This window comes from Anthonomus grandis, chromosome 17 (assembly GCF_022605725.1).
Source record: "Anthonomus grandis grandis chromosome 17, icAntGran1.3, whole genome shotgun sequence".
Lineage (NCBI taxonomy): Eukaryota > Metazoa > Arthropoda > Insecta > Coleoptera > Curculionidae > Anthonomus > Anthonomus grandis.
Genome location: NC_065562.1, coordinates 9,654,835 through 9,680,301, shown reverse-complemented (window position 1 = coordinate 9,680,301; position 25,467 = coordinate 9,654,835). Strand labels below are relative to the sequence as shown.

The 25,467-nt window shown below is 34.1% G+C and overlaps 1 protein-coding gene across 2 annotated transcripts; it reads left to right on the top strand.

Moving 5' to 3' along the window:
• Window positions 1-4,582: 4,582 nt before the first annotated feature.
• Window positions 4,583-24,374, top strand: LOC126746060 (acetylcholine receptor subunit alpha-like 2). Of its 2 annotated transcripts, none has more exons than XM_050454157.1 (8): window positions 4,583-4,967; window positions 5,022-5,066; window positions 5,121-5,230; window positions 11,733-12,067; window positions 12,118-12,342; window positions 12,399-12,738; window positions 12,830-13,028; window positions 23,931-24,374. In XM_050454157.1, the coding sequence occupies exons 1-8, from the start codon at window positions 4,722-4,724 to the stop codon at window positions 24,120-24,122; spliced, it is 1,692 nt and encodes a 563-aa protein (XP_050310114.1). In that variant the 5' UTR covers window positions 4,583-4,721; the 3' UTR covers window positions 24,123-24,374. The 2 variants fall into 2 exon arrangements, with proteins under 2 accessions (XP_050310114.1, XP_050310115.1); XM_050454158.1 differs by having other exon boundaries at window positions 4,584-4,967; window positions 12,845-13,028; window positions 23,931-24,372.
• Window positions 24,375-25,467: the final 1,093 nt, after the last annotated feature.

Genomic DNA, 25,467 nt, shown 5'->3' with positions numbered 1-25,467 from the left:
CAGAAGAGGGATTTTCCAAATTATTGCTGCATGTCTTGTATTTCAATATTCCAGCCAAGTTGTCTGGAAAGAAATTCTGATGCCATAAAACTGGGAGGCTGCAGGATTTTATGCTCACAAAGATGTCAAGATAATTTTAATGAAAGAGATCAGGAAGGAAAAATTAATGAGCAAAACATTTATGATTTGTTGACAGAATTGAAAAAGAAGGATAGACATATAGAGAAAATGAGAAGAAACAGCATGGTTTTTGAAGATGAAGTGTCGGAGGCCGAAAAGAAGTTTTCCTCATCCCTGGAAAATCTGCATAAACGGAATGAAGAGCTTAAAGTTGAATTGGAAAACTTAAAAATTAAAGGTGAATTGTTGGCATTACTGGAAGTGAGCGAAAGGGCAAGTCTTAAGTTCAATTCACAAATAAGCGAGCTAAATATCCTAAATAAAAATTTAATAGTAACGATAAAAACATTAGAAAATTAGTCTTCAACCTATAAGACTGAAATAAACTTGCTACAAAAAGACGTAAACGACTTAACTAATTTAAATAAGAAGATGTTAGACTCCGTAAAGGTGTTGGAGGTTGAAAAAGATACCTGTTATTCCGACATTTGTGCATTGAAGGAACAGTTACAGATATCCAAATCTGTTGTTATTAATTCTCCAACACAGCTACCAACTAGGCCAAATACACCTGACGATAGTCGACCTCGGCTTCTCTTTGTTGGTGTAAATTGTAGCAGAGTGTTCCTAAAACATTTACGTTTAAAGTTTGAAGCTTACTACAAGGTCCAGTGTTTCCTGAAGCCGGGCAGTTCAAGCAGTGAGGTGATTAGGACAGCATCAAATTTAGTTAAGGACTTTACGAAAGAAGATTTTTTAATAGTAATGTTAAATGGAATTTGTTCTTCATCTGATGTTTTAAAAAATTTAATTCAAAATCATGTTGATACAAACACTTTAGTGATGACAAGCCCTTATACTTATTTAAACCATAATGTTATCTATAATAGTAATAAGGCCCTTTATCGTGCTTTTCATGAGAATAATGTTAATCTGTGTAGGATTTTGGAGTCTAATCACGCCAGTAACTTTGGTTCAGACTTGGCATCATTATTACATGCACATATTTTCAAGTATTTTAAAATTAATATTTCATCAAATAAATTGTCTTTGAATCATCAAATTAATGAGTCTGAACTAGTTACTGATGGTGAATTGGATTCTTCTTTTTTATAGACATGTCCACGAAAGTTGAATCTCATTCATGTTCATATTCTACTAGTAAAATTGAAATTAGCTCTTCGAAAAACTTAAGTATCTTTATTCTTAATATACAATCCCTAAGAAACAAGATGGATGAGCTTCATCTTTTGCTGGACACATGTAATATTCCTGATATTGTACTTCTGACTGAGCACTGGTTGAGGCCTAGTGAATGTTTTTTAATATCTGATTATCTTCCTATATCAAATTTTTGTCGTCAACAATCTATACATGGAGGAACCATGATCTTGGCTAGGCAAACAATTGAAACGATTTTTTGTAATATTGATAAGTATGATAATCTTCTGTTAGAGAATGTTTTTGAATTCTCTCTTTCTTTTTGTAAGCGTTTTAATTTATATATTCTTTGTGTTTATAGGCCACCTACAGGAGATATTGCTATGTCTCTGGACAAACTTGATTCTATTTTATCCCTGTTGTCCCTACACTCTAAGGTTATATTGGCTGGTGACTTTAATATCAACTATACTGATGAAACTTTTCCACGTACTTCTCTTTTAAGTATTTTAAATTCTTACGACTTGAAAATGCACGTTCTTTCTCCCACACGAATAACTTCTTCATCTGCAACTACAATTGACTATTTCTGTACAAATTTTGATGACGTTTTATGCACAGTACTCCCATCTGGTATTTCCGACCATGAAGCTATTCTTGCTAAAATACCATATAATACTGTATCATCTTCATCTCATTATATGGGAAGAATTTTCAGCAGGAGAAATTTCAATGCTTTTTCTGCTGCTACAGCTTCGGTAAATTGGAATGCACTTGAAACGGCTTCTGACCCACTGACTTTATTTTTTCAAGTTCTGTGTGATAAGATCAATCAGTGCTTTCCTAAAATGAGGCTTAAAACTAAGAAACGAAAACCATGGGTTACAAGAGGCTTTAGAATTTTTGCTAAAAACCTCCGTTTTTTGACTAAATTGTGCAAATATACCACAAATGAAAATATCCTTGTATATCATCAGAAATACCGTAGTCTGTACAGAAAGACAATTAAAGCAGCAAAATCTAATTATTATAGGGATCGCTTAAATATGTCATCAAATAGGCAAAGAGAGTGTTGGTCGATTATTAATGATTTTAGACATTGCCATAGAAAAGTATCGGAACCGGAGTTAAGACCTGACATTTTAAACGACTATTATTGTGATATACCTAATATCTTGCTCAAGGGCATTCGTGCCGTAACATTGATCCCTTACACTATCTTCAACAAGTGTCGGTTGAGCATTCATTTTTCTTTCATCCTGTCGAACTTACCGAAGTAAAAAATGAAATCAAACGCCTAAAAAACCATAAATCATCTGGAGCTGATGGGATATCTTCGAGGTTGTTACTCTGGAGATTTGGATCAGCCTTGTAATTTTCGTCCCATTTCTATTTTGTCTACCCTCTCTAAGATAGTTGAAAAACTTGCAAATAGCAGAATTTTCTCCTTTTTACATCATAATGGCATTTTGTCTGCAAATCAGTTTGGATTTCAAGCCGGTAAAGGGACTCATGATGCTGTTTTTAGCTTTTTGGAGAGCGCCTATGTGTCCTTGAATTCTGGAGAGTCATCGGCGGCAGTGTTTTGTGATCTATCCAAAGCATTTGACTGTGTGGATCATGGAATACAGTTATCTAAGCTCGATAAATATGGTTTTAGAGGCGTAGCGTTGCGATGGCTTGAGTCCTATCTATCAAATCGTACTCAGAAGGTTTCAGTGTCTGGGCGTTTGTCTGCTTCTAGATCCCTAAAATGTGGCGTTCCCCAGGGTTCAGTGTTGGGACCACTGTTATTTTTACTGTATGTGGATGACTTGAGTTCATTGAAACTGCAGGGCAAGGTGGTTCAGTTTGCTGATGATACCACCATACTATGGAGCCATAAAAATTCTGACTATATTAAGACTTGTATCCTTGAAGACCTTCAGATTTTATCAGGGTGGTGTGCTTCCAACAGGCTCGTGTTTAATGTAAGAAAGACGTCTATTATGGGGTTTAAGTGCGATGTTCAGGGTCTGATGTTTGACGAAAATTCCCTCTTGCAGAATAAAGAGTGCTGCAAGTTCCTAGGAATTACCATTGATGGTCGCCTTCGGTTTGAAGATCATATTTTACATTTAGCTGGGAAATTATCTTCTGGATGTTTCGCAGTAAGAATGGCAAAACAAGAGCTGGGAGGGGTGGTTGCACGTTCAGTGTACTTTTCACTTATTGAATCTCATATTCGGTATGGCTTGCCTTTTTGGGGTTTAACCAATAAGGGGCTACTTAACATTATCTTTGTTATTCAAAAAAAGCAGTTAGATACCTGTGTTCTGCTAAGTTAAGAGATTCTTGCAAACCCCTCTTCATTTCTGAAAAAATCCTAACTCTTTATCTTAGAAACAGCTGCTCTTATTCACAAAATTCCCAAACTACCCTCTGATACTGGCCATTTGACTCGTCGTGTAAATGATGTTCCCCTACCTATTCCTACGTCTTCCCTTACCAAAATTAATTTAAACATAAAAAATTTACAATCATGTTCCTCTGTGTGTTAGACATATATCGGATGTTAAGAAATTTAAAAGAGAATTAAAGTCGCTTTTATTGGCTAAGGCATATTATAACCTGGATGACTTTTTTAATGATAGGTTTTAACCTTGGACATGTTGGAAAGTTTTCTTTTTTTCCTTTTTTTTTTCTCTAGTTTTGTCAACAAGTTTACCTTTATTTAGTAATTGATTTTTTTATTTAGTTATCTTTAATTTAAGTATGTTCAAAAAGTTTTGTCTTCTTGTGTTTAATTTTGTTCATTGTTTTGTCAATTTTTGAAATTGTATTTGTGTTTTGTTTTTTTAGCTTGTAGGATGCTTGTATACAAGATTATTCTTACGTAATATAGCACATTTTCTTTCTTTCTTTCTTTATTTCAATTTACTAAGCTATAAATTAGAAACCAAAAAGCTTATATTAGGAAACCCAGCCTAACGACAGAGTAAGAGATTTATTTATTTTTGGCAATTTCCTTTGCCATTGTTAATAACGGATTTTTTCCCAATGCTCATGAACAATTCATTGCTAAAATATAGTACCTCTCCATACTTAATCAAACTTCCTATAAGAAAAATTTACATTTACATTTGCGTGAATCATCCCGCACTATCCGAAAACGATATAATAAACACATTGAAAGAAAACAGGAAAAAAATTAAAAATGGCAACATGTTTTTAACTCTTTTCTTCTTCATGCCGTTTCCTTCTAAATACATTGTTTACACATCCCGGTTTGCGCAGCATCCCTTACGGGATCGGCATCGATCTCTCCACAAAACAGGACGATAACCTTTATGGCTGTCCTAAAGAAGTTGGTTCGGGATATTTTTCACTCCTTATAGAAGTTAATACATCTAAGAATTTAAATGTTTATTAAAAAGTTTTTGTGACAATAACAATTTTGGATGCTTTATATAAGCTGTGTCAAAATGTTAACTAACACAACAAAACCATTTTCAGTGTTAACTGTGCTAACATTAGGTTTTATTGGCGTTATATTTTGTATAAGCCACACCTCTGCCAACCCAGATGCTAAACGGTTATACGATGACTTGTTGAGTAATTATAACAGGTTAATTAGGCCTGTTAGAAATCACTCGACAAACATTCTAGTTAAACTGGGACTGAGATTATCCCAGCTCATCGAATTGGCAAGTTATAAGTACAAGTAAATTAACAGTTTTATCTAAAATGCCTCTTTTTAGAATTTAAAAGATCAGATTTTAACTACTAACGTGTGGTTGGAGCATGTGAGTATCTTGATTTTGAAAATTTGGCATTTTGTGTTGATAATTCGATTGTAGGAGTGGCATGATTATAAGTTTATGTGGGACCCGCAAGAGTATGGAGGAGTTACGGAGCTTTATGTACCTTCTGAGCATATATGGTTACCAGATATTCTTTTGTACAACAAGTAAGTATGTGCAAGTATTTTAAGTTATACAGGAAGTTCGCAAATAGTAATTCAAAAGGAAAGAGTAAACCAATTAAATGTTTTAACATGCATAACATAAGTAGGTACGATTACCATTTTCTTTTTAATCTTTATTCTATGGAAAATAATCATAATAAATAAATAAATAAATAAGGTCTTTAATAAGTCAAACAAAGTTACAAATTTTTTTTTTTAACAAATAATAATATACAAAATAATGTAATTTAAATAGTACAGGAATGGCGAAGTCTAGCAAATAAATGCTATTCTACTTAACCATGTGCATGTACCTATGCTTACTAAAAGTAAGAGAAGAAAAAAAGAGAATCAATCCCTAAACTGTTAGCCATATTACAAACAAAAACATAACAGAGCCATTCAATACACCACTTCCAGTATCAATGTGAGGGTAGACCCATATACAGTTCTGAACAATCTATGAAGCAGCAGCGAGAAGCGTCTTAAAGATACAAAAAAAAAAAACAAAAATAAATCAGATCATAAATTCACTGGACGATTTTGTGTATCTAAAAGATAATTTTTTACTTTAAATTTAAATTTATTAAAATTGAAAAGTCGAAATTCGTCAGGAAGTGAGTTAATCAAGCTAATTGCATTATAAGAAAAAGATCTAGTATAGAGAGCAGTTCGAAATTGTGGCATTGAAAACTTTAACTTATATCTTATATTGACAGAGTGAGCAGAACGTCTTGTTTTAAAAATGGTACGCAAGATATTAAAATTTCGATCTTGATTAGATAAAAGTTTATATGTAAAATTACTTAAGTGATGTTTCCAAATATTATCCATTCTTAACCATTTTAAATCGATTATTTTTTGAGAGATGTGATCGCGTTTTTTAAGATCAAAAATTAGACGAGCGCAAGCATTTTGCATTACTTGAAGCATATTTTTGTAAAGCGAGTCAAGGCATGGAAAATAGATAAAATCACAATAATTAAAATTTGAAAGAACAAGAGATTCGGTTAACATTTTTCTAAGTTTAAAATTTAAAAGTGTCTATTTGTAAAAAGAATCTTTAGCCTCGAGAAAGCCTTACGTCTTAACATCTCCACATGAGAACTAAAACGTAATTGGGAATCAATAATAATACCAAGATTACGGGCTACCTCTACAAAGGGCAGTTTGTTGTTATTTACGCAAATATTCATATTTGATTTGACTATTTCTACCGCGTTCTTGTTACCAAAGACCATAAGGTTTGATTTTTTTAAATTTAAGTTAAGGTTATGTTCAAACGAGATCTTACTTAGCAATTCTAAGTCTTCATTTAAGTAAGCAGATGCAGCGTTAAGCTCATTGGGATGAAAAGAAATGTAAAGCTGCGTGTCATCAGCATAAGCCATTAAATGACAGTTTTTTAAGGACAATAAAATATCAGCAGTGTAAATTATGAAAAGCAAGGGTCCCAAAATAGACCCTTGTGGAACACCAGATAAAATATCCAGCTTGCTAGAAGACTCATTATGGTACCGAACTTTTTGATATCTATTAGATAAATATGATTTTATTAAGAATACTGAGTCGGCAGAAAACCCAAAGTATTTTAGCTTAGATATTAAAAGTTTATGGTTAATTGTATCAAATGCTTTGGAATAATCAAGCAGGGCTAGCACTGTGACATTACTGCGATCCGAATTTTCAAAAATGTCATTTGTTACTTTAGTAAGCGCTGTAGATGCACTTAATCCTGCCCTAAATCCACATTTTTGGCAATAAATGTTTAGATAGGAAATAGTCATAAATTTGTTTATACATATTTTTTTCAACAATTTTAGACGCTGTAGGTAAAATACTTATGATACGCAAATCGGAAAAATCATTAGGATTTGAAATTTTTGCTAGTGGGATTCCAATGGCACTTTTCCATGCAAGTGGAAAATAATTTTGCTCAAAACAACAATTAATTATATGAACCAGGAAAATATCAATGTACGGGCTACAATATTTAAGCATTCTAAGAGAAATATCGTCATCTCCCGAGCTATTCTTTTTTAAATTATGTAATATTTTATTAACTTCCGCAGCATCGGTTAACTCAAATGAAAAGTGGTTAGCTGCACTAAAAACGTTTGTGTCATAAAAATTTATTTTGTTGTCACAGTTATTATTAACGATTTGAAAAAATTGTGCAATAATAATATATAATATAGGTTTCAAAATAAGTTTTAAATAATCTAATAGGAATTTTTCTATTACGGTATTTATTTTTCATTTTACAAAAGAATTGACGAAAAACAAAGAAAAACACAAAGTCACGGTCTCACAACATGTATTTTTTCAAAAAATTATTGTTTATCCCAGATACCCCGGAAACTCTTAACGTTTGTTTTTTGTTATATACTTTTGTAAAACTACTTATTGGGTTAAAATAAACATATTTTTCTAGTAAAATTTTTTAGTTCCGCTTTTAGGTTTTTCTGTAAAAGCCGTCGGTTTAAACATACGGTAGCAATATAAGGTACTAAAACTCAATTATTCTTATAAACTTATAAAACTTTATTTAGAAACGAGATTTTTTTTAACCAATAATAATAGATTAGTTTTTAGTATGGTAACTTAAAAAACACATTTTTGGATGAAGTACAACATCACACTTCTGGCATCTGAATGCTGCTTGTTTATAGCAAAATGCGCAGCGGGTTTGCTTTTCCTGATAATTCACAAGATGATCCATCCGATCATATCTGGACTCATAATGCAGGTATTTGCCTGGTTTAGATGGCCCCCGTTTTATTTCTTTCTTATATGTTTCTAATAATCCCGCAGCAATACACCTCCTAAACTGCAAATGGTCCATTTTCCCGCCAGAATGTTTATGAAGTTGCCATGCGTTTTCTTCTGCCAAATCCAAAGCATGTGAAAACAAGCAAAAATACCACTTCTTTTCTTTGATTCCTACGCGGTAAAGGCTTATATTTTGGTCAGCCCTATCAACACCGCCCATGTTTTCGTTGTATTTTTTGATCAAACATGGCTGCTCAACATGTATCATTTTCTTTTCTTTCTGAGAGAAGCGTTTGACTTGCTGTGTCGAAAAGGAGATGCTACATTTGAGGCGATTGTTGCAAACAACACTATTGTCATTCCATTTACATACAATATAATTTTGGTTCTCCTCTAAAAGATAATCAAAACTTCCACAGGATTTTTTCTTGAACATACTGGATTTTTCAAGAGGGCAATCTGATCAGTCTGTTTTCGCGCAGAGATTCTGTATGTACATTTGAGCCCCCTGGAGGTCAGCTCAGCCAACAGACGTAATGACGTAAAAAAATTGTCACAAAAGATATGGAAAGGAGCTTTTTCACATTGAGACTGAATAATATCAGCAAACTGAAGTACAACACTAGCCCCTAAGCCAAGAGGACGATATTTTTCAGAAATAATAGTTGGGGACCCTTGATACGGCTCAAACCATTTAATGTACCCCTTTTTAGTTGTTCCCACCCATACCTTATAACCCCAACGAATGGGCTTTCCTCGGATGAACTGTTTTGATCAATGACCGCCGTAATAGGGTACCATCGACTCGTCCACGCTATGGCACTCTTCAGGGGGTGCAAATGACTGAAATTTCTCATTCAGAGTAGAAAACAAAGGCCTCAGTTTCGTTGTTGTTATCATTCAGGTGCAAATTCTGCATTATAAAACTAAAGCGATCTCGAGAAATCGCCGAATAGATTAACTTATTTCCTTCGTCACTGTTATTTTCCCAATACATTGACCGTCGAGGAAATGAGTTGTATCCAGAGAGCAGTAAAACACCAACGAAACATTTTATTTCACTGGAATGTATATCACCTTGGCGATTATGCTGAATAGCATACATATTGGAATATTTTACAACCAAGTCAATAATTTCGTCATCTATAAACTGAAAAAATAGTTCTAAAGGAGATAAAGAAATCTTGGTTGATGTCACCTTTTTTCCAAGAGTAATTTGATTTTGAGGTCGATAATTTTGGTCGTTTTTTCGTAAGAAAGGTAGACAAAGGTAGGTCATCATCGCTATCAAAATCACTCTCAACTGTAGTTTGGTTAGATCCCTTGTTTTCAAATATTACCTCAACTTCAGTCATCAGCTGACTTCCAGGGAGGTTGTTTATATCCACTTCATTTTCGTCGCCGGAATCTTCATCAGTGTTACATTCATTTGCGTTAACTGGCGGTAGAACGGCAATAGCATCAGGAATCAACTCATCGTCATCAAGGTTTTCAATTTCTGCCATGAGTTCATGAAGTTTCAAGGGCCGCTTCCAATAACTGCAAATATAAGGAAAAAAATCGAATAATACCGAATCATCGAATAATAATAATTTTCCTACTGTACGTTAAAACGGACATCGGTATTTGAGGTTATATTTTTGACGGTGAGATGAAAATTCTTAACTTATTTGTTTACAATAGACGTTTCCCTCCCTGGTTTTCGGGGGACATAATTCGTAATATTTATAAAAAGGACAGAGCATTTCGTGATTTTAAGATTTCCAAGTCTAATCATCATCTAGAGATATTTAGATCTCTACACAAGACAATTAAAGCTCTAACTGCACAAGCCTACAAAATACTTATACTACAAAATCCATAATAGTATTGAGAACAAAATAACCTCCGATCCGAGTGAATTTTGGTCTTTTATTCGAAGCAAACGTAATCAGTCTCAAATCCCCGGCTCAATAAAGTTTTCTAACCAATCATACAATACGCCTGACAGCATTGTGTCCGCTTTTAGAGATTATTTCAGGAGTGTATACACAAACTTACTTCCCAGCGATCATTCTGTCATCTCTGGACCTCCCTTAACTTACATAGACGTCGTCGCGCTCGCGGCTACCGACATTATAATGGCGAACAAGTGTCTCAAAAGCAAAATGACCTCTGGCCCAGATCTAATTCCTAGTTTTTTAGCTAAGGACTGCTCTGTTGCACTTACAGACCCTCTGCTCCACATTTTTAATCTGATCCTTAACACAAATATTTTTCCCGATATCTGGAAGCAAGCCAAAGTTTGCCCTCTCTTTAAAAAGGGTGATGCTGGAACAATAGAGAATTACCGCCCTATATCCATTCTGTGCAATTTCAAGTGCAAAGTTATTCGAGTTGGCTCTTTATAAATTAATTTTTCCCAAGGTTAAGTTCATGCTGGCCAACGATCAACATGGCTTTGTTTCTGGCCGCTCATGTACTAGAAACCTAGCATTCTTCATGGCTTTTTTTTACGTCGCGATTAACCAAATTATTGCACCTTTTGTAATCTGTTTTTAGCTATTCATTAGTTGGTTGTTGTATACATTTTTTGAAAAGATCGTTAATATTATTTATAGCCTTAAGTAACTTCTTATTAACCCAAACATGCTTACCACAATTTTTCCTTGTTCGTTTTATTGTATGCGTATTTTTTTTCTATGTAACATTTTAATTTATTAATAAAATGATCTGTAAAAAACGAGAGAAGTAAATATTAACATCGCTATTACAAGGGAAAAAAAACATGTTTCTTGCTCTAAATCTAATTTTCTAATTCTATTATCTGGTATTTGAGTTTTTACTGATTTATTGTACTCCAATATCAACACTATTGGGTAGTGATCAGTGACATCATAATTAAGTATATAAGATTTGACATTTAAAAAAAAAAGTTTTTGCGCAATTTAACAAAATAATGGTCGATACATGTTCTCGATATAGGTCTTGTAATTTGATTAATGTAAGATAGGAATACAAAAAAACAAAATGTTCTTCATTTAGATATCCATTGGAAAAAAGGTTTATGTTTAAATCCCCTGTTAAAACGTGTATTTGATAGTATTTCTTACTCTGAAGATACTGATACAATTCTTGATTAAAAAATGATTTATCTGTGCTTGGTAGTCGGTACATACAGCCTATTAAAATTTTTCCATTGTCATATCTCTCTAATTCAATTTAAATTATTTTTATAGGCCCGACTTGTACTAACTTGTGATTACAAGATAACTAACTTTTAATAAATACATCCATCACATTTATTGACTTGGCCTTTATTATAAATTGTATTGTAGTGGTCAATATGAAAAAAGTTTAAATTTTTAATATAGTGTGTTTCACTTAAAACAATAAGATCAAAATCCACAGAGACCTGATCCAACAGACACCGCAATTCATCAAAATTCTGGTGAATACTACGTATATTTAAATGAATGAATTTAAGGGATGTTTGAAACATTATTTTTTCTATAGTTTATTTAAGGTAATATTTTATGAGGTTTTCCGATACTTCCACCATTAAGGCAACTTTTCAGCTTCATCCTTTTAAAATGGTTGCTCCATTAGTACCAATCAGGTTAAGATAGATTGGTACTGATTTAGAAAATAATAATAGTAAAATAATAAAGTCACCAATGTTAACAACTCTGAATAAACCCACACTAAAAATTAGGTAGGTAGTGCTTCATTTAACCAATATTTTATTCTTCAGTGCTGATGGCGAATACGTCATAACCACAATGACCAAGGCAGTGCTCAGATACGACGGAAACATCCAATGGACTCCTCCGGCCATATTCAAGTCTTCCTGCGAAATTGACGTCCGGTACTTCCCGTTTGATCAGCAAACCTGCTTTATGAAGTTCGGGAGTTGGACCTATGGAAGTCAAATCGATTTGCAACATATAAACCAAAAACCGGGCGAAGATATTGTGGCAGTGGGTATAGATCTTCGGGAATATTATCCTAGTGTGGAGTGGGATATTCTGGCTGTTCCAGCTGAACGGCATGAGAAGTATTATCCCTGCTGTCCAGAACCATATCCAGGTATTTCTAATGTTGGGTTGTTTAACGCGTTTAATGTTGTTAATTTGTAGATATATTCTTTAACATCACCCTGCGTAGGAAGACGTTATTCTATACAGTTAACCTTATAGTACCTTGCGTGGGAATCTCCTATCTATCGGTGCTGGTGTTTTATTTACCAGCAGACTCTGGAGAAAAAATTGCTTTGTGCATCAATATTCTACTCTCGCAAACCATGTTTTTCTTGCTTATATCAGAAATTATACCGTCAACCTCCTTGGCTCTCCCTTTATTAGGTAAAACTCTTTTATCTTCAATAAATACTTAGGCTCAACGAATTTTTCAATTTCAGGAAAATACATTCTATTCACAATGGTGATGGTGGGTTTCTCAGTAGTGATTACAATAATAATACTAAACGTTCACTACCGTAAACCAAGTACACATAAGATGGCGCCATGGGTTAGAAGCTTCTTTATAAAATCAGTACCAAAACTGCTTCTTATGCGAGTACCAAAAGATTTACTCACAGAACTTGCCGCCCGAAAAATTCCCTCTATTCGACTTCAAGGTAAAACCGCCAGAGAACTAGAAGCTTTAAGTCCTAGTTCTAGCTCCAGCTCATCCAGCTCTAGCAGACACCGAGGTATAAGAGGATGCAACGGGTTGCACTCCACTACTGCAACCAGCAGGTAGATTCGCATGCTGTAAATACTGATAAATGCTACACTATAGATTTAGATCCACATAGAGCCTTAGTGTGACCCCAGTTAATTTTTATAGTTACTTTCGTTCCAGGCTAAGAGGGTTCGCTGGTTCGTTGGGCGCTAGGATGGGTTACAACGGTCTCCCGTCTGTTTTTTCTGGATTGGATGAGAGTGATTCGGGAGCGAGGAAAAAATATCCTTTTGAACTTGAGAAGGCGATTCATAATGTGATGTTTATTCAGCATCATATTACGAGACAGGATCAGTTTAATGCAGTAAGTATGTCGTTGATTCAAAAAGTAGTCTATTTTTCTCAAAGAGACTTCTTAGTAACATTTCAGAGGATGAAGGGACACACAAAGTCAATTATCAAAGTAATATTGCAATTCATTTAAATAATTTGTGTCGATGCATTGCTGTTCTCTCATACTGGGGTTGCCTTCTACTTTTAGATCTGATGATGCCTCAGGGAGAAACACGTGTCTTAAGTTTATATTATAAAATAAACATACACTGAGACCGTTAACTTTGTGTCCCTTTACCATCTAAGAAAAAGTATGTCGTTGGTCTGAAATTATATATTAAATAATTTTAATGCAGCGTTCTTCTTAATGAGAACATTATTTCAGATTAACCCTTTCGCTCATAAAATTTCATTTTTAAAAAATTTTTTTTTTGTAAATCAACTCTTAAATTTTTTTGAAAATTTTTGAAAAGAATTTTTGAAAGTTTTTAGTTTTTTTTTTTATGTACACATTTGTGTACATTGGTAGTCAATGGTATAAAAGATAAATTAAAACAAAAAAAAAACTTTGTATGATATATTGCAAAACAGTTGCTTTTTTTTGTAAGGTACATGTGAACGTTACATTTTTGCCATAAAATTCTTTGCGTCCTTTACAGCCTGGTACTTTACACCTAGATACAAAGTCTTTTTCATCAATGGATGGCAAATGGTCTAGTCCGTCCAAACGAACTTCGGCCACTGGTCTAATTTCTGGTCTTACTTTTAACGGTTTGGGCGTTGAAGGACCCGGACTATCAGCTGCTGGTCCCCTTCTTCTTCCTAGTAGATATTTTTCCTGCCAAGATTAAAACCTCAGCAACATAGGCTCTAAAGTGAAGAAAATCTAGGACATCATTCTTAGCCGCACCCAAGTTAGCAGCCTTTTCTTCATATTCCAACCAGCCGTTTACGCATGCCATATCTATGGCATGAGCAAACATTCTCAGAGTCCACTTTTTAGACCTAATAAATGTCCGATACAAGGTAATAAGGAAATCCATCTTGTCAACACCCCCCATGTTAGAGTTGTACTTATTTATTACTTGAGGTCTTAAAACGTAAATATAGTCCTTCCCTTTTTTATCCCATCGCCGGCACTGGTCTTTATCACCAACTCCCATATAATTTGATGCCATTACAACTGGCCGGTTGTCGTACCATTTTGTCATTATGACTTCTCCATCCCCGCTAATAATTTCTTCGGAACAACCTCGACCTTTTATTTTCATATCCTTATCGGACGAAAATGGCGGATTTTTAAATCTTTCAGCTCTTGCTGTGCACGTTGTATATATTTGCCTATTTCTAAGGTACTGAAGTAAGTTATAATTTGAAAAATAGTTGTCAAAATATAGCTGTACCCTAGGGTGTGAGATTCGTTCAGATAATTTTAGTACCACTACAGCACCCGAACCAAATACATCAAGTTGCTGTGGGTCAAGTTCAATAGTAGATCCTTGATATATTATAAAATCATACAAGATGCCACTGCTGCCACATCTTAAAAATCTTAATTCCCCATGGTTTGGGTTTGTTTCTGACGTATTGCTTGACGTTCAAACTGCCTTTGAACGGCACCATTTGCTCGTCCACACACAATTTTGATTCCAATGGAAGGGAAAGGCATCTTCTCCTAATTGCATCATATAATGGACGCACCTTCCAAAATCTGTCACTGTTGTCTGGTTTTTCGTGAATATTAACGAAGTGAATATGTTGTCGCAATTTATAAGACCTGTTAACAGTCATATTATTGGAAATCAGTGGAGTTTGTAATTTATGCTTCCAGTATAACTTAATTCTTGGCTAACGTAGATTACTTATGATGATATGTATTTTTACAAACGTTTTTAGTTCTTCAACCGTCGTAGGATCAAAGCGGGTTTGTTGCTGAAGAGCGTAAAAATTTGTATATTCCATCATGGGTTGGAAAATATCTGCAAAATAATTACAGAAAAAAAACGCTGGGCTTTCTAGCTGAACTACTGGTTCTTCTTCTCTAACGTGCCACTCTATCGGTGGAGTAATATACTGCACATTTTTTCGCCAGAATATATCTTTTTTCTTTGAAAGACCATTGTTTTCCAAATAGTCTTCTATATTGTATTTCTTCGACTTTTGTCGAGTTTTTGCCATTATGTTGGGAACAGGTTTAGGTTCTGCTTGTTCTACCTGCTCAGTCTCTTCACGTTGTTGAGTTACAGGTGTGCTGGGAACAGGTTCAGCCTCTTCCTCCTTATCACTCAATGTTTGTAATTCTACAAGATAAAAAGCTTATATGCTACGCACATTATATAATATACTAGTTCAGGATCAAAATCGAAGCCATCATCTTCATTGAATTCGCCGTCACTGAGTCCTTCAATGTCTGATAATCCGACTTCTATTAAATCTAATAGTTCTTTATCTGTTAGCGGGCGATTTCGGCTCATTATAAACTATAATATTTAACTATTTACTCATATAAAAAAGAAAAAAGTCCTATTAAATTTACCTTTTAATTTTACTTCTCTGATTCACAGTGTACACAAATGTGTACGTGTCTTCAAAGACAAAAAAAATGTACTTCCGCGAAAAAAACTGAATGGATCACTGTTAGCACTCACGCGTTACTCAAATATTGCTCGCCAGCTGTTACTGCTAAAATTACAGTAACAAACTTTTATTGAAAGCCCCTAGAGGGCGGCATCTATACTACATGTAAGATCCTAATGTACACAAATGTTGACACTATATATTGATCATTTGGCACTTTATTTAAGTAAGTTCTAGAAGAACTTAGTTATAGATTTAATCGATACATGATTTTCTGAGTAAAGTTAAATTATATTTTCTTTTCTCCTGCCTTTTGACAAGTTTGATTTTTAAAAGTTTTTTCATTTTTATTAAACCGTCACGATCTTGATTTTTATTTGGAATTTCATTTAGCAAAGGTATTAGATGATAATCTATGCTAATGAGTTATCTATGGAGGTAGCTCTTATACCCGAGGATGTACAGAGATAAATATGAGGTCATTATCAGTTTTAAGACTTTGATAATTAAGTAAGAGCTCAATCACCTCTTAGTTTGACTTGCTAATTTCTTTTCTACTAAAATTTGCTGTATCCTAAGATCATAGATAAGTGGTTCTTCTAAGTCTTCTAATTTGGTACTTTTAGATACGCCTCCAATAAATCTCATGGAATTTAGTCTGGTGACATAGCAGGCATGGAATTCTTCCTTCTTATTTAATTATTATGAAATATTGTATTATATAATAATTCACGAATTTTAGCTGCTTAGAGGGAAGGCGATTCTGAAGAAAAGGTATTTAATAATTATTCATGAGATCAAAAACCTTTGTATAATCTAGTAATACGAGAATTGAGGCGTTGCTGTAATTCAAGGATCTTAATAAGTTATGAATAAGTCGTGCCAGTGCTGTTAATATGAATATCCCAAAAAAAAATCCAGACTGATTCTGAGCGTTATATCTATGATGCCATATTTGATTGTAAAAGTGCTTCTAAAAACTTTCTATAGAGTGAGCAAAATACTTATTTATCTAAGATATATACATACATTCTATGGGAAACCTGACTTTAAATTGTCGGTTATGTGAGAAATCATTTTACGAAGAAGATCAAATTAATATTGAGAATATTATTCTCAATATTAATTTGATCAAGCCCAATAAAGAATGATCTACCATATTATCTCATGTGCTATTCTGATAATATTTAATCAGATCTAATATTGGTCAGGTCAGTTGGTTACAATTTTTATATTTGATGACCAATTCTTGGATGTTGGAGATTTTTGAATTTATTAAATTTTTCTTCTCAATATTTGTTGTCATTCTGCCTTTCAACATTTTGTCTGTTTACCATGCCATTTAAACAAAATATTATGGCTTTATCATTAATCACATCTTTCAGTAGAAATTGATTAAACTTTCACATTTTTTCATTGTGCAAAGTGTTATCATTTTCATTAAGCTTCTGGATTTTTTTTCTCTTTGTTGTCAGTGCTGTTTCTTGATAAGACTGTTGGTTTCATACTAATAGATATTGTGGCCATTGAATCAATCATAGTCGGTTATCTCTAATTTGTAGCCATCCCTGTCTTCATCTACTTTCATTGTTCATTTCTCCTAACCTTGGAGATAAGGCCAATTTATCTCACCTAGGGGAGAAATGATCCCCCTAAGAAAAAGATACTTTAAAATGGGAAAATATTTTCTTTAAACTTATGAAAAAACTGATAGAATGGGCCTATAAAAGAGTAATTTCTCTTAATAAAACCACACTTTTAACAAAAAAAAAAATTACTTTATAAAAATTTAACAAAATCATAAAAGTCGCAAAGGGACCATTTTACCCGCGTTTTGGGGGTAAAACGATCCCTTCTACAAAACACTTAAAAAAAAATACTCTGACAGTATAATACCGAGATAAACTGCATTTAAAACCTAAGCTTTCTCTGAACTTTTGCTAGTGCTAAAGGAACATCAGAGCAATGTTCGCAAATAAATTCATCCTCATCTTCTTCAACACCCGCACACAATTCGTGAGCCCATTCTAAACACTTTTTGCATTGAATCCAACCATCAACTGATGTAAAATATTCTTCACAGCAGTAAAGACAAGTTGGATTTGTCTCGTCTTCAGAATTCGAAGAGTTGGAAAGGCTTTCTTTTATTTTATTTCCATTTTTCGGCGTCTTCTGCTTTAGTGTCTTCTTGTCATTTCTCTTTTTTGTTTTAATTGTGTTTTCTTTTACTTCCTTTTTCTTTATACTTTTGTCAAGCGCAGTTTTGTATGGCGTGCTGGTCAAGACTGCACTTCGACAAGACTTTCTCTTTCTTGTGTTTCTCTTGCCTTGAATTTTTGGAAATGGTTGACATTCTTGTGGTGTCACTGAAAGAGATGAATTTATTTGTTCATCTCGTTTTGAGCTGGGCCCAGGCTCAGGATTCAAGTACGGATCGTTTGAATCACTAGCATCATTATCAGAAGCTATATTGGATATATCTGTCAATGGGTTACATGGATTGAAACCTGGTGCCACATCTTCTACAGTTTCATCAGTCTCACTATAGGTATTTGATCGGTTACTTCAGCGGCCAAAAAGTCAACATCTGAAAAAACCTCTGAGTCAAATGGAAATATGCCAGTTTTACGAAATCCGTTTATCCCATTTGATGGTATGCAAGCCTTTAAGTAGCCTTCGCAAAATATTTAACTTATTTGAAACACCGTCACGGTTCTACCAGGATGATGGTTTAACCATTTTTCCAATGCTTGGTCTAAATAAACACTAAGGGGACCCATAACAGCAACGTTTAACGACTGCAGCTTGTGAGTACAGTGTGGAGGTAAACACAAGATGGTTACAAAGTTTTCTCTGGCACTTAAAATAACATCGAGATTTCTTGTGTGCGATAAATGTCCATCTAATATAAATAACACTAGCGCCTCCTTACTCGACTTGACGAAAGATACGAAGTGAGTAAACCACTGCTTAAAAACTTCGGTACGCATCCAACCACTTTCATTACACGCAAAAATGGTACCCGGAGGAGCTCCATCTGTTAGTTCGGCCGTCATTCGCTTTCTACTAAAAATAAGCATCGGTGGGACAAAACTTCCAGCAGCTGATACACAAACCGAAAGAAAGAAAGAAGCATCTTTTTGATAAATTTCATTAAAAAATAAGTAAAGCTGTCAATAAAACAGAATTTAGAAGAAGTAAATTAAATTATTTAACAGGAAACAAAACTAAAACACTAAAATGATGTCAGAGCACAGGTTAAAAGGTATCATTAAAAAATCGTCAAGGCTCTAATATGCCCTGGATAATAAAAGTGATTTTAATTCCTTTTTGAATCTCCTAACTTCTAAAATTTGTCTGATACATAGAGGAACATGGTTGTAAACTTTTTTGCTAAGGTATATAAATGAGTTCTTGGTGAGGGAGGATGTAGGGATTGGTAAGGGAAAATCGTTAACCTGGCGAGTCATATGACCAGTGCTAGAGGAAGGTTTAGGACATTTATGAATGTAGCTGTATATGAGAGTAGCTGTTTCTAAGATAAAAAGAGAAAAAAGAGTTAGGATTTTTTGAGATATAAAGAAAGGTTTACAAGAATCTCTTAACCCAGCGGAACATAGGTATCTAACTGCCTTTTTTTGAATCACAAAAATTATGTTTAATAATCCTTTGTTGCTTAAACCCCAAAAAGGCAAGCCATAACGAAGGTGGGACTCAATAAGAGAAAAGTACACTGAACGTGCAACTACCCCTCCCAGCTCATGCCCCGCCATTCTTACTGCAAAGCATCCAGAGGATAATAAGGATAAGCCGAAAACAGCGTCATGAGTCCCTTTTCCCGTTTGAAATCCAAACTGATTTGCAGATAAAATGCAATTATGTTGCAAAAAAGATAAAATTCTGATTTTTGCAAGTTTTTCAACTATCTTGGAGAGGGTAGATAATATAGAAATTGGACGGAAATTACAAGGCTCACTCACATCTCCACCCTTATAAAGAGGGATAACCACTGCCTCCTTCAAACATGCTGGAAAGATGCCATTATGAAAGGAATTGTTTATGGCAGAAGCTAAGGCATTCAATGCTAAGTCAGGCAAAAGGAGTAGTAATTTTGATGATATTCCATCAGCTCCAGCTGATTTATGTTTTTTTAAGCTTTTATTTACATCTCTAACATCAGTAAGGCTAACAGGATAAAAAAAAAAGAATTTTGAACTGACACTTGTTGAATATAATGCAAAGGATCAATATTAGTATTCACATCCTTGAGCAATAAATGAGGAATATTACAGTAATAATCATTTAAACTATTTGGCCTTACTTCTGGTTCTGAAACTTTCTTGTGAGAATGCCTGAAGTCATTTATAATTGACCAACATTCTCTCTGCCTATTTGAGGACATATTCAAGCGGTCACTATAATATTTAACCTTAGCTGCTTTTATCGTCTTTCTATATAGACTACGATATTTCTAATGATAAAGAATAATGTTTGCATTAGTTGTAAACTTGCACAGCTTAGCCAAAAAACGGAGGTTTTTAGCTGAAGTTCTGAGGCCTGCTGTGACCCATGGTTTTCTATTTTTCATTTTAAGCCTCTTTTTAGGAAAACACTGATTGATCTTGTCACATAGCACATGAAATAACAAAGTAAACGGCTCAGGAGCCATTTCAACTGCATTCCAATTAACCAAAGCTGTAGTAGAAGAAAAAGCATTAAAATTTGCTCTGCTGAAAATTCTTCCTATATAATGAGATAAAGGAAGTACAGTGTTGCATGGAATCCTAGCGAGAATGGCTTCATGGTCAGAAATACCAGATGAGAGTACTCTACATGACACATCATTTAAATTTGTACACAAATAATCAATAGTAGTTGCAGATGAGGATGTTATACGTGTGGGTGAAAGAACATGCATCTTCAAGTCATAAGATTCCAATATACTTAAAAGGGATGTATGATATGATGGCAAGCTTACATCAGTGAAGTTAATATTAAAGTCACCAGCCAATATAACTATGGAGTGTAGAGACAATTGGGATAATAGAGAATCAAGTTTGTCCAGGAACATACCAATATCTCCTGTGGGTGGTCTATAAACACAAAGAACTTATAAATTAAATCGCTTACAAAAACAAAGGGAGAATTCAAAAACCTTCTCCAACAGAAAGCTATCATACTTATTAATTTTACAGAAAAAAGCTTCAATTGTTTGTTTAACTAAAATAGCTGTTCCTCCATGTATGGAGTGTTGCCGACAAAAAATTGATATAGGAATATAATCAGATATTAAGAAACATTCGTTAGGCTTTAACCAGTGCTCAGTTAGTAATACAATATCAGGAAAATCACACGAATCAAGTAAAAGATGAAGCTCGTCCATTTTATTTCTTAGAGACTGTATATTTAAAATAAAACTACTGAAACTTTTCGCATGCTTATTTTCAATGTTATTTATAGAATGTGAATGAGCTTCATCTTCTGTGTATTTATCTATAAAAAAGAATCCCTATCACAGTCAGTATCTAGAAGTCCAGATTGATTACTTGGTTTTATTGTGGACACATTTTTTGATGAAATGCTACTTTTGAAATGTTTTAAAATATGGGTATACAGTAATGATGCCAAATCTGATCCAAAGTTGCTGGCATGATTAGACTCTAAAATTCTATTTAGATTAATATTATTTGCGTGAAATATTCTATAGAGAGCATTATTGCTATTATAAATTACATTATGGTTTGGATACATGTAAGGGCTTGTCATCACTAAACTATTGCTGTGTAAATGTATAAATTTTTTTAAAATATCGAATGATGAGCAAATACCATTTAACATTAAAATCAACATATCATTTTCTGTAAATTCCTTAACGATAGATGATGCAGTATAAATCAGTTCATTGTTTGTACTTCCTGGCTTCAGGAAACACTGGACTTTGTAGTTAGCTTCAAACTTCAGACGCAATTTCTTCAGGAACACTCTACTATAGTTTCCACCCACAAAAAGAAGCCTAGGTCGATTATCAACGGGTGAATTTGGCCTACATGGCAACTGTGTTGGATAATTTATATTAATGAATTTAGATATGTTTTGCTGTTCCTTTAATGCACAAATATCGGAATAGCAAGTATCTTTTTCAACTTCCAACACCTTTATCGACTGGATCATATTCTTATTCATCTTAGTTAAATCATTAACTTCCATTTGTAACATATTTATTTGCATCTTATAGGTTGCAGATTCATTTTTTAATGTTTTTATTGTTACAATTAAATTTTTATTTAAGGTATTTAACTCATTGATTTCTATATTGAAATTTATTTTTTCCTCTTCACATACTTTTAATAGTGACAGTGACTCACATTCTTTAGTTTTTAAATTTGTTAATTCAATTTTAAGTTCATCATTAAGTTTGTGTAGATTATCTAGGGAGGAAGAAAACTTCTTTTCGGCCTCTGACACTTCATCTTCAAACACCAAACTGTTCTTCTCATTCTTTCTATATGCCTATCCTTTTATTTTAGTTCAATCAATAATTCATGAATCTTCTGCTCGTAAGACTTCTTTTCATTCTCATTTTCATTAAAATTTATTTGACATTTTTCTGAGCATAAAATTTTACAACCAATCTTTACCAGCAGCTTTTTCTACATGAGAAAACATGTGGGGAATTTTGTTCTTTTCAGCAAGTTGATAAGCTAGTTGTCGCAAATCACGAGTTGTGAGTCCATACATCCTGCTTTCAAAATCTAGGATATAAGTTACTAACTCTTGCTCTTGTTCCGGCGAAAATACAGGCTGGCAGCTCCCAAGTGACTTTATCTCTAGCTTTGCTACCTTATTTTTGTCCTTTACACGCCGTTTAAGCGACATTCTTGGTACGTTAAAGATTCGAGCAGCGGTTTTCACAGGCATTCCTTGCTTAACTTTTGCTATGACATTTTTCATGTGTTCAGCATCCCAATTTTGCCTATTGGTTATTCGCTTATATGTTCGTGGCATCCTGTAACAATACGACGTAAAATGAGTTTGTAAATAAAAATTAGGATTTACAACAATTTGGTAAGAACTAGGGGGTAAAATGATCCTCTTTTTAAAACGGGATCGCTTTGCCCCACGCTTAGAGGATCGTTTTACCCCAAAGTGACATGCAGTACCATTTGTTAAATGAGAATTAATTGACATATATTAATTGAAAACAAAAACCACAAATCAACTCAGCATCCCTTCCTCAACAAAACAATGTAAGAAGAAGATGGATCAGTCACATTGTTAAAAAAATAAATAAAACAAAACAAATACCTTACCTTATATTATAAATGTAAAAAACACAAGTTCACGTAGCAATTATTGTTGGATTCGAACTGAAGCGCAATTCTGATTGTGGTCTATTTATAACCTCTTCGCCTAGAACACTGTTGCCAATATTACGCTTATTTTGCATAAAATGGGAACTTTTAAATTGCGGATCATTTCAACCCGCAGGGATCATTTTAGCCCCCTCCCCCTATATAGAAGTCATGACGCTCACAGAGATCTGATATATGCAGTTGGCTCTTTCTATCTATCAGGCTTGATATTTGATACTACACCTCTAATTGCATTTTCAGAATTGAAGGCAGTTCTAATGTATTTTCTTGCAATGCGCCTAATCTTTTGAACTTTTTTCTTTCGGATATATGAAACTGTGATATTTCTTCTAGATTTTTTTGGTGTTTATTAGTGATTCTCATTTCTCCTGATCTTTGGCCTTGGATAATGTTGTTGATGCACTTCTTTACAAAATCGCTCTGTTGTAAGCCTCTACCAATTTTTCCAGCTCAATGTTCTTAATCTTTAATCTTTACTTTATAGAGATGAAGTTCTTTGATAGTGTTCATATGCCTGCTTGTTCTAAGATCTTATCCAGTATGAATTTACGACGTTTTTATATATTACCCAATTGACAGGGTTGAATCAGTCTCTGTCTCCAATGTTAATTTGTTAGTCGTATGTATTAAGTCAACTATTGTTACCCCATATGACAATACCTTTTGTCCATATACTAAAAATTTTAGAAGGAAAAAAAAAATACTTACCTTATAGAGAATATATATCATCTTAATTTTTTACTCGAGCGGCAGTGCAGTTGAGAAAGCCGTGTCTTTACTAAGTTTGCTCCTGATTATATTTAGAGATCCTATTTCGAGATTAAGAGTTTCTAAAAGTACTTGTATCTATACCTACCAGTTCTTATCTTTACACAAAAGAATTAGAGGTCGCCATACCTATTAAGTAAATAGATATCTAAATTCTACATGAGTTTGTTCCATAGTAGCTGGCAAACAAATGATTGATGACATTTATTTTATAGGAAGATCAAGATTGGGGCTTCGTAGCCATGGTCCTGGACCGAATGTTCCTCTGGATATTCATCATCACCTCCTTAGTAGGAACAGTCTCTATATTATGCGAAGCACCATCTTTGTATGACGACACGAAACCGATTGATATGGAACTTTCTTCTGTGGCACAACAACAATTTTTGCCTGATCTTGATTTCTAAATGTTAAGCAAGTAGTGTAGTTTCTAAATTAATTGCGCATTTATTATTCATTAGTTTATACGATAAGTTATAAAATGTAAAGTGGTATATTGAGTAGATATTCCTCTCTAAGACAATCTGACAAAGATAAGGTGTGTTAAATTATAGTATTAAGTAAGACATTATTGAAAGTTTTGCACTTGTACATGTTACCTCACATTCTACTATTTAGATAGTATCTAAGTGTTTTAATTATTAATTACAAATCTTGTTAACTTTTATAGAAGTTTTCTTTCTGAAAACATGTATGAGACATCTCATAGATGTTTGTCCATGGATATAAATCGATAAATTTGCATCAGCAAACATCGATAGGGCAGGGAATAACCCACTTTTCTATTTATTGAGTCTCCCCGAAAACGAACTAAATCAAGAAATTGGTAACCTCCTCAATAAGCTTAACGTCCTAGATAGTAATCCAGCGATAAAATTGCTCCTAGGTGCAAACTCGTAGACTAAGGGATTCGGCCAAAATATTGTCAGTTGGAACGCGCAGTCGCTTTACCCAAAACGTATCGAACTTTATGAGTTCTTAAACAATAACAACATTGACGTAGCTCTTATTCAAGAAACCTTCCTAAGACCGCACACTAAACTCAAAATACAGAACTACAAAGTTTATAGAAACGACAGGCCAAACGTAGTGGGCGGGGGCACGGCAATACTAATCAAAAGAAAAAATGTAAGAAACATTACTCACCAAGAAGCACCGCAACGTAATACAGACCCGGCAATAGAAAACACAGCAATTAAAGTATTCTTAGGAAACAAAAAGGTTCTCATCATCTCAGTATATAAGCCACCATCTCAATACTTAACAACAGAAACATTAGCCTTTTTTTCTTAGAGAAGACACCCCTCTCATAGCGGCGGGGGATTGGAATGCAAAAAATAGAAGCTGGGGATGCAGAGCAGAGACAGCAGCTGGGGGCGCACACTGGAAAGATACATAAGTGAAAATACCATACAGGTAGTAGCACCAAAAGACCCTACACACTATCACCATACCACTCCTGATATTCTAGATATAGCTGTCACAAAAAACTTAAGCCATAACATTGTGGTTGAAAATATGGACTCCCTTAGTTCCTCTGATCATACCCCAATCCTGATCACTGTAGCTCAAACCTCTATGCAAGATCCCTATCCTGGAAAACTTATCACGAACTGGGAAATGTTTAAAAATATACTTGCAGAAAATCATCGAATCCCAACTCCAAGCTCTGTTGAGGAAATAGATTCCTCTATAGTGCGGATTTACAAGAGGGTTATCAACTGAGTTGCAGCTTGCACGGATACAACAGAG

Coding starts and splice junctions, on each gene's coding strand:
- LOC126746060 (XM_050454157.1), top strand. CDS start 4,722: ATGCTTTATATAAGCTGTGTCAAAATGTTAACTAACACAACAAAACCA. Junction 4,968..5,021: donor TATCCCAGCTCATCGAATTG/GCAAGTTATAAG, acceptor GCCTCTTTTTAG/AATTTAAAAGATCAGATTTT. Junction 13,029..23,930: donor GACAGGATCAGTTTAATGCA/GTAAGTATGTCG, acceptor TTTATTTTATAG/GAAGATCAAGATTGGGGCTT.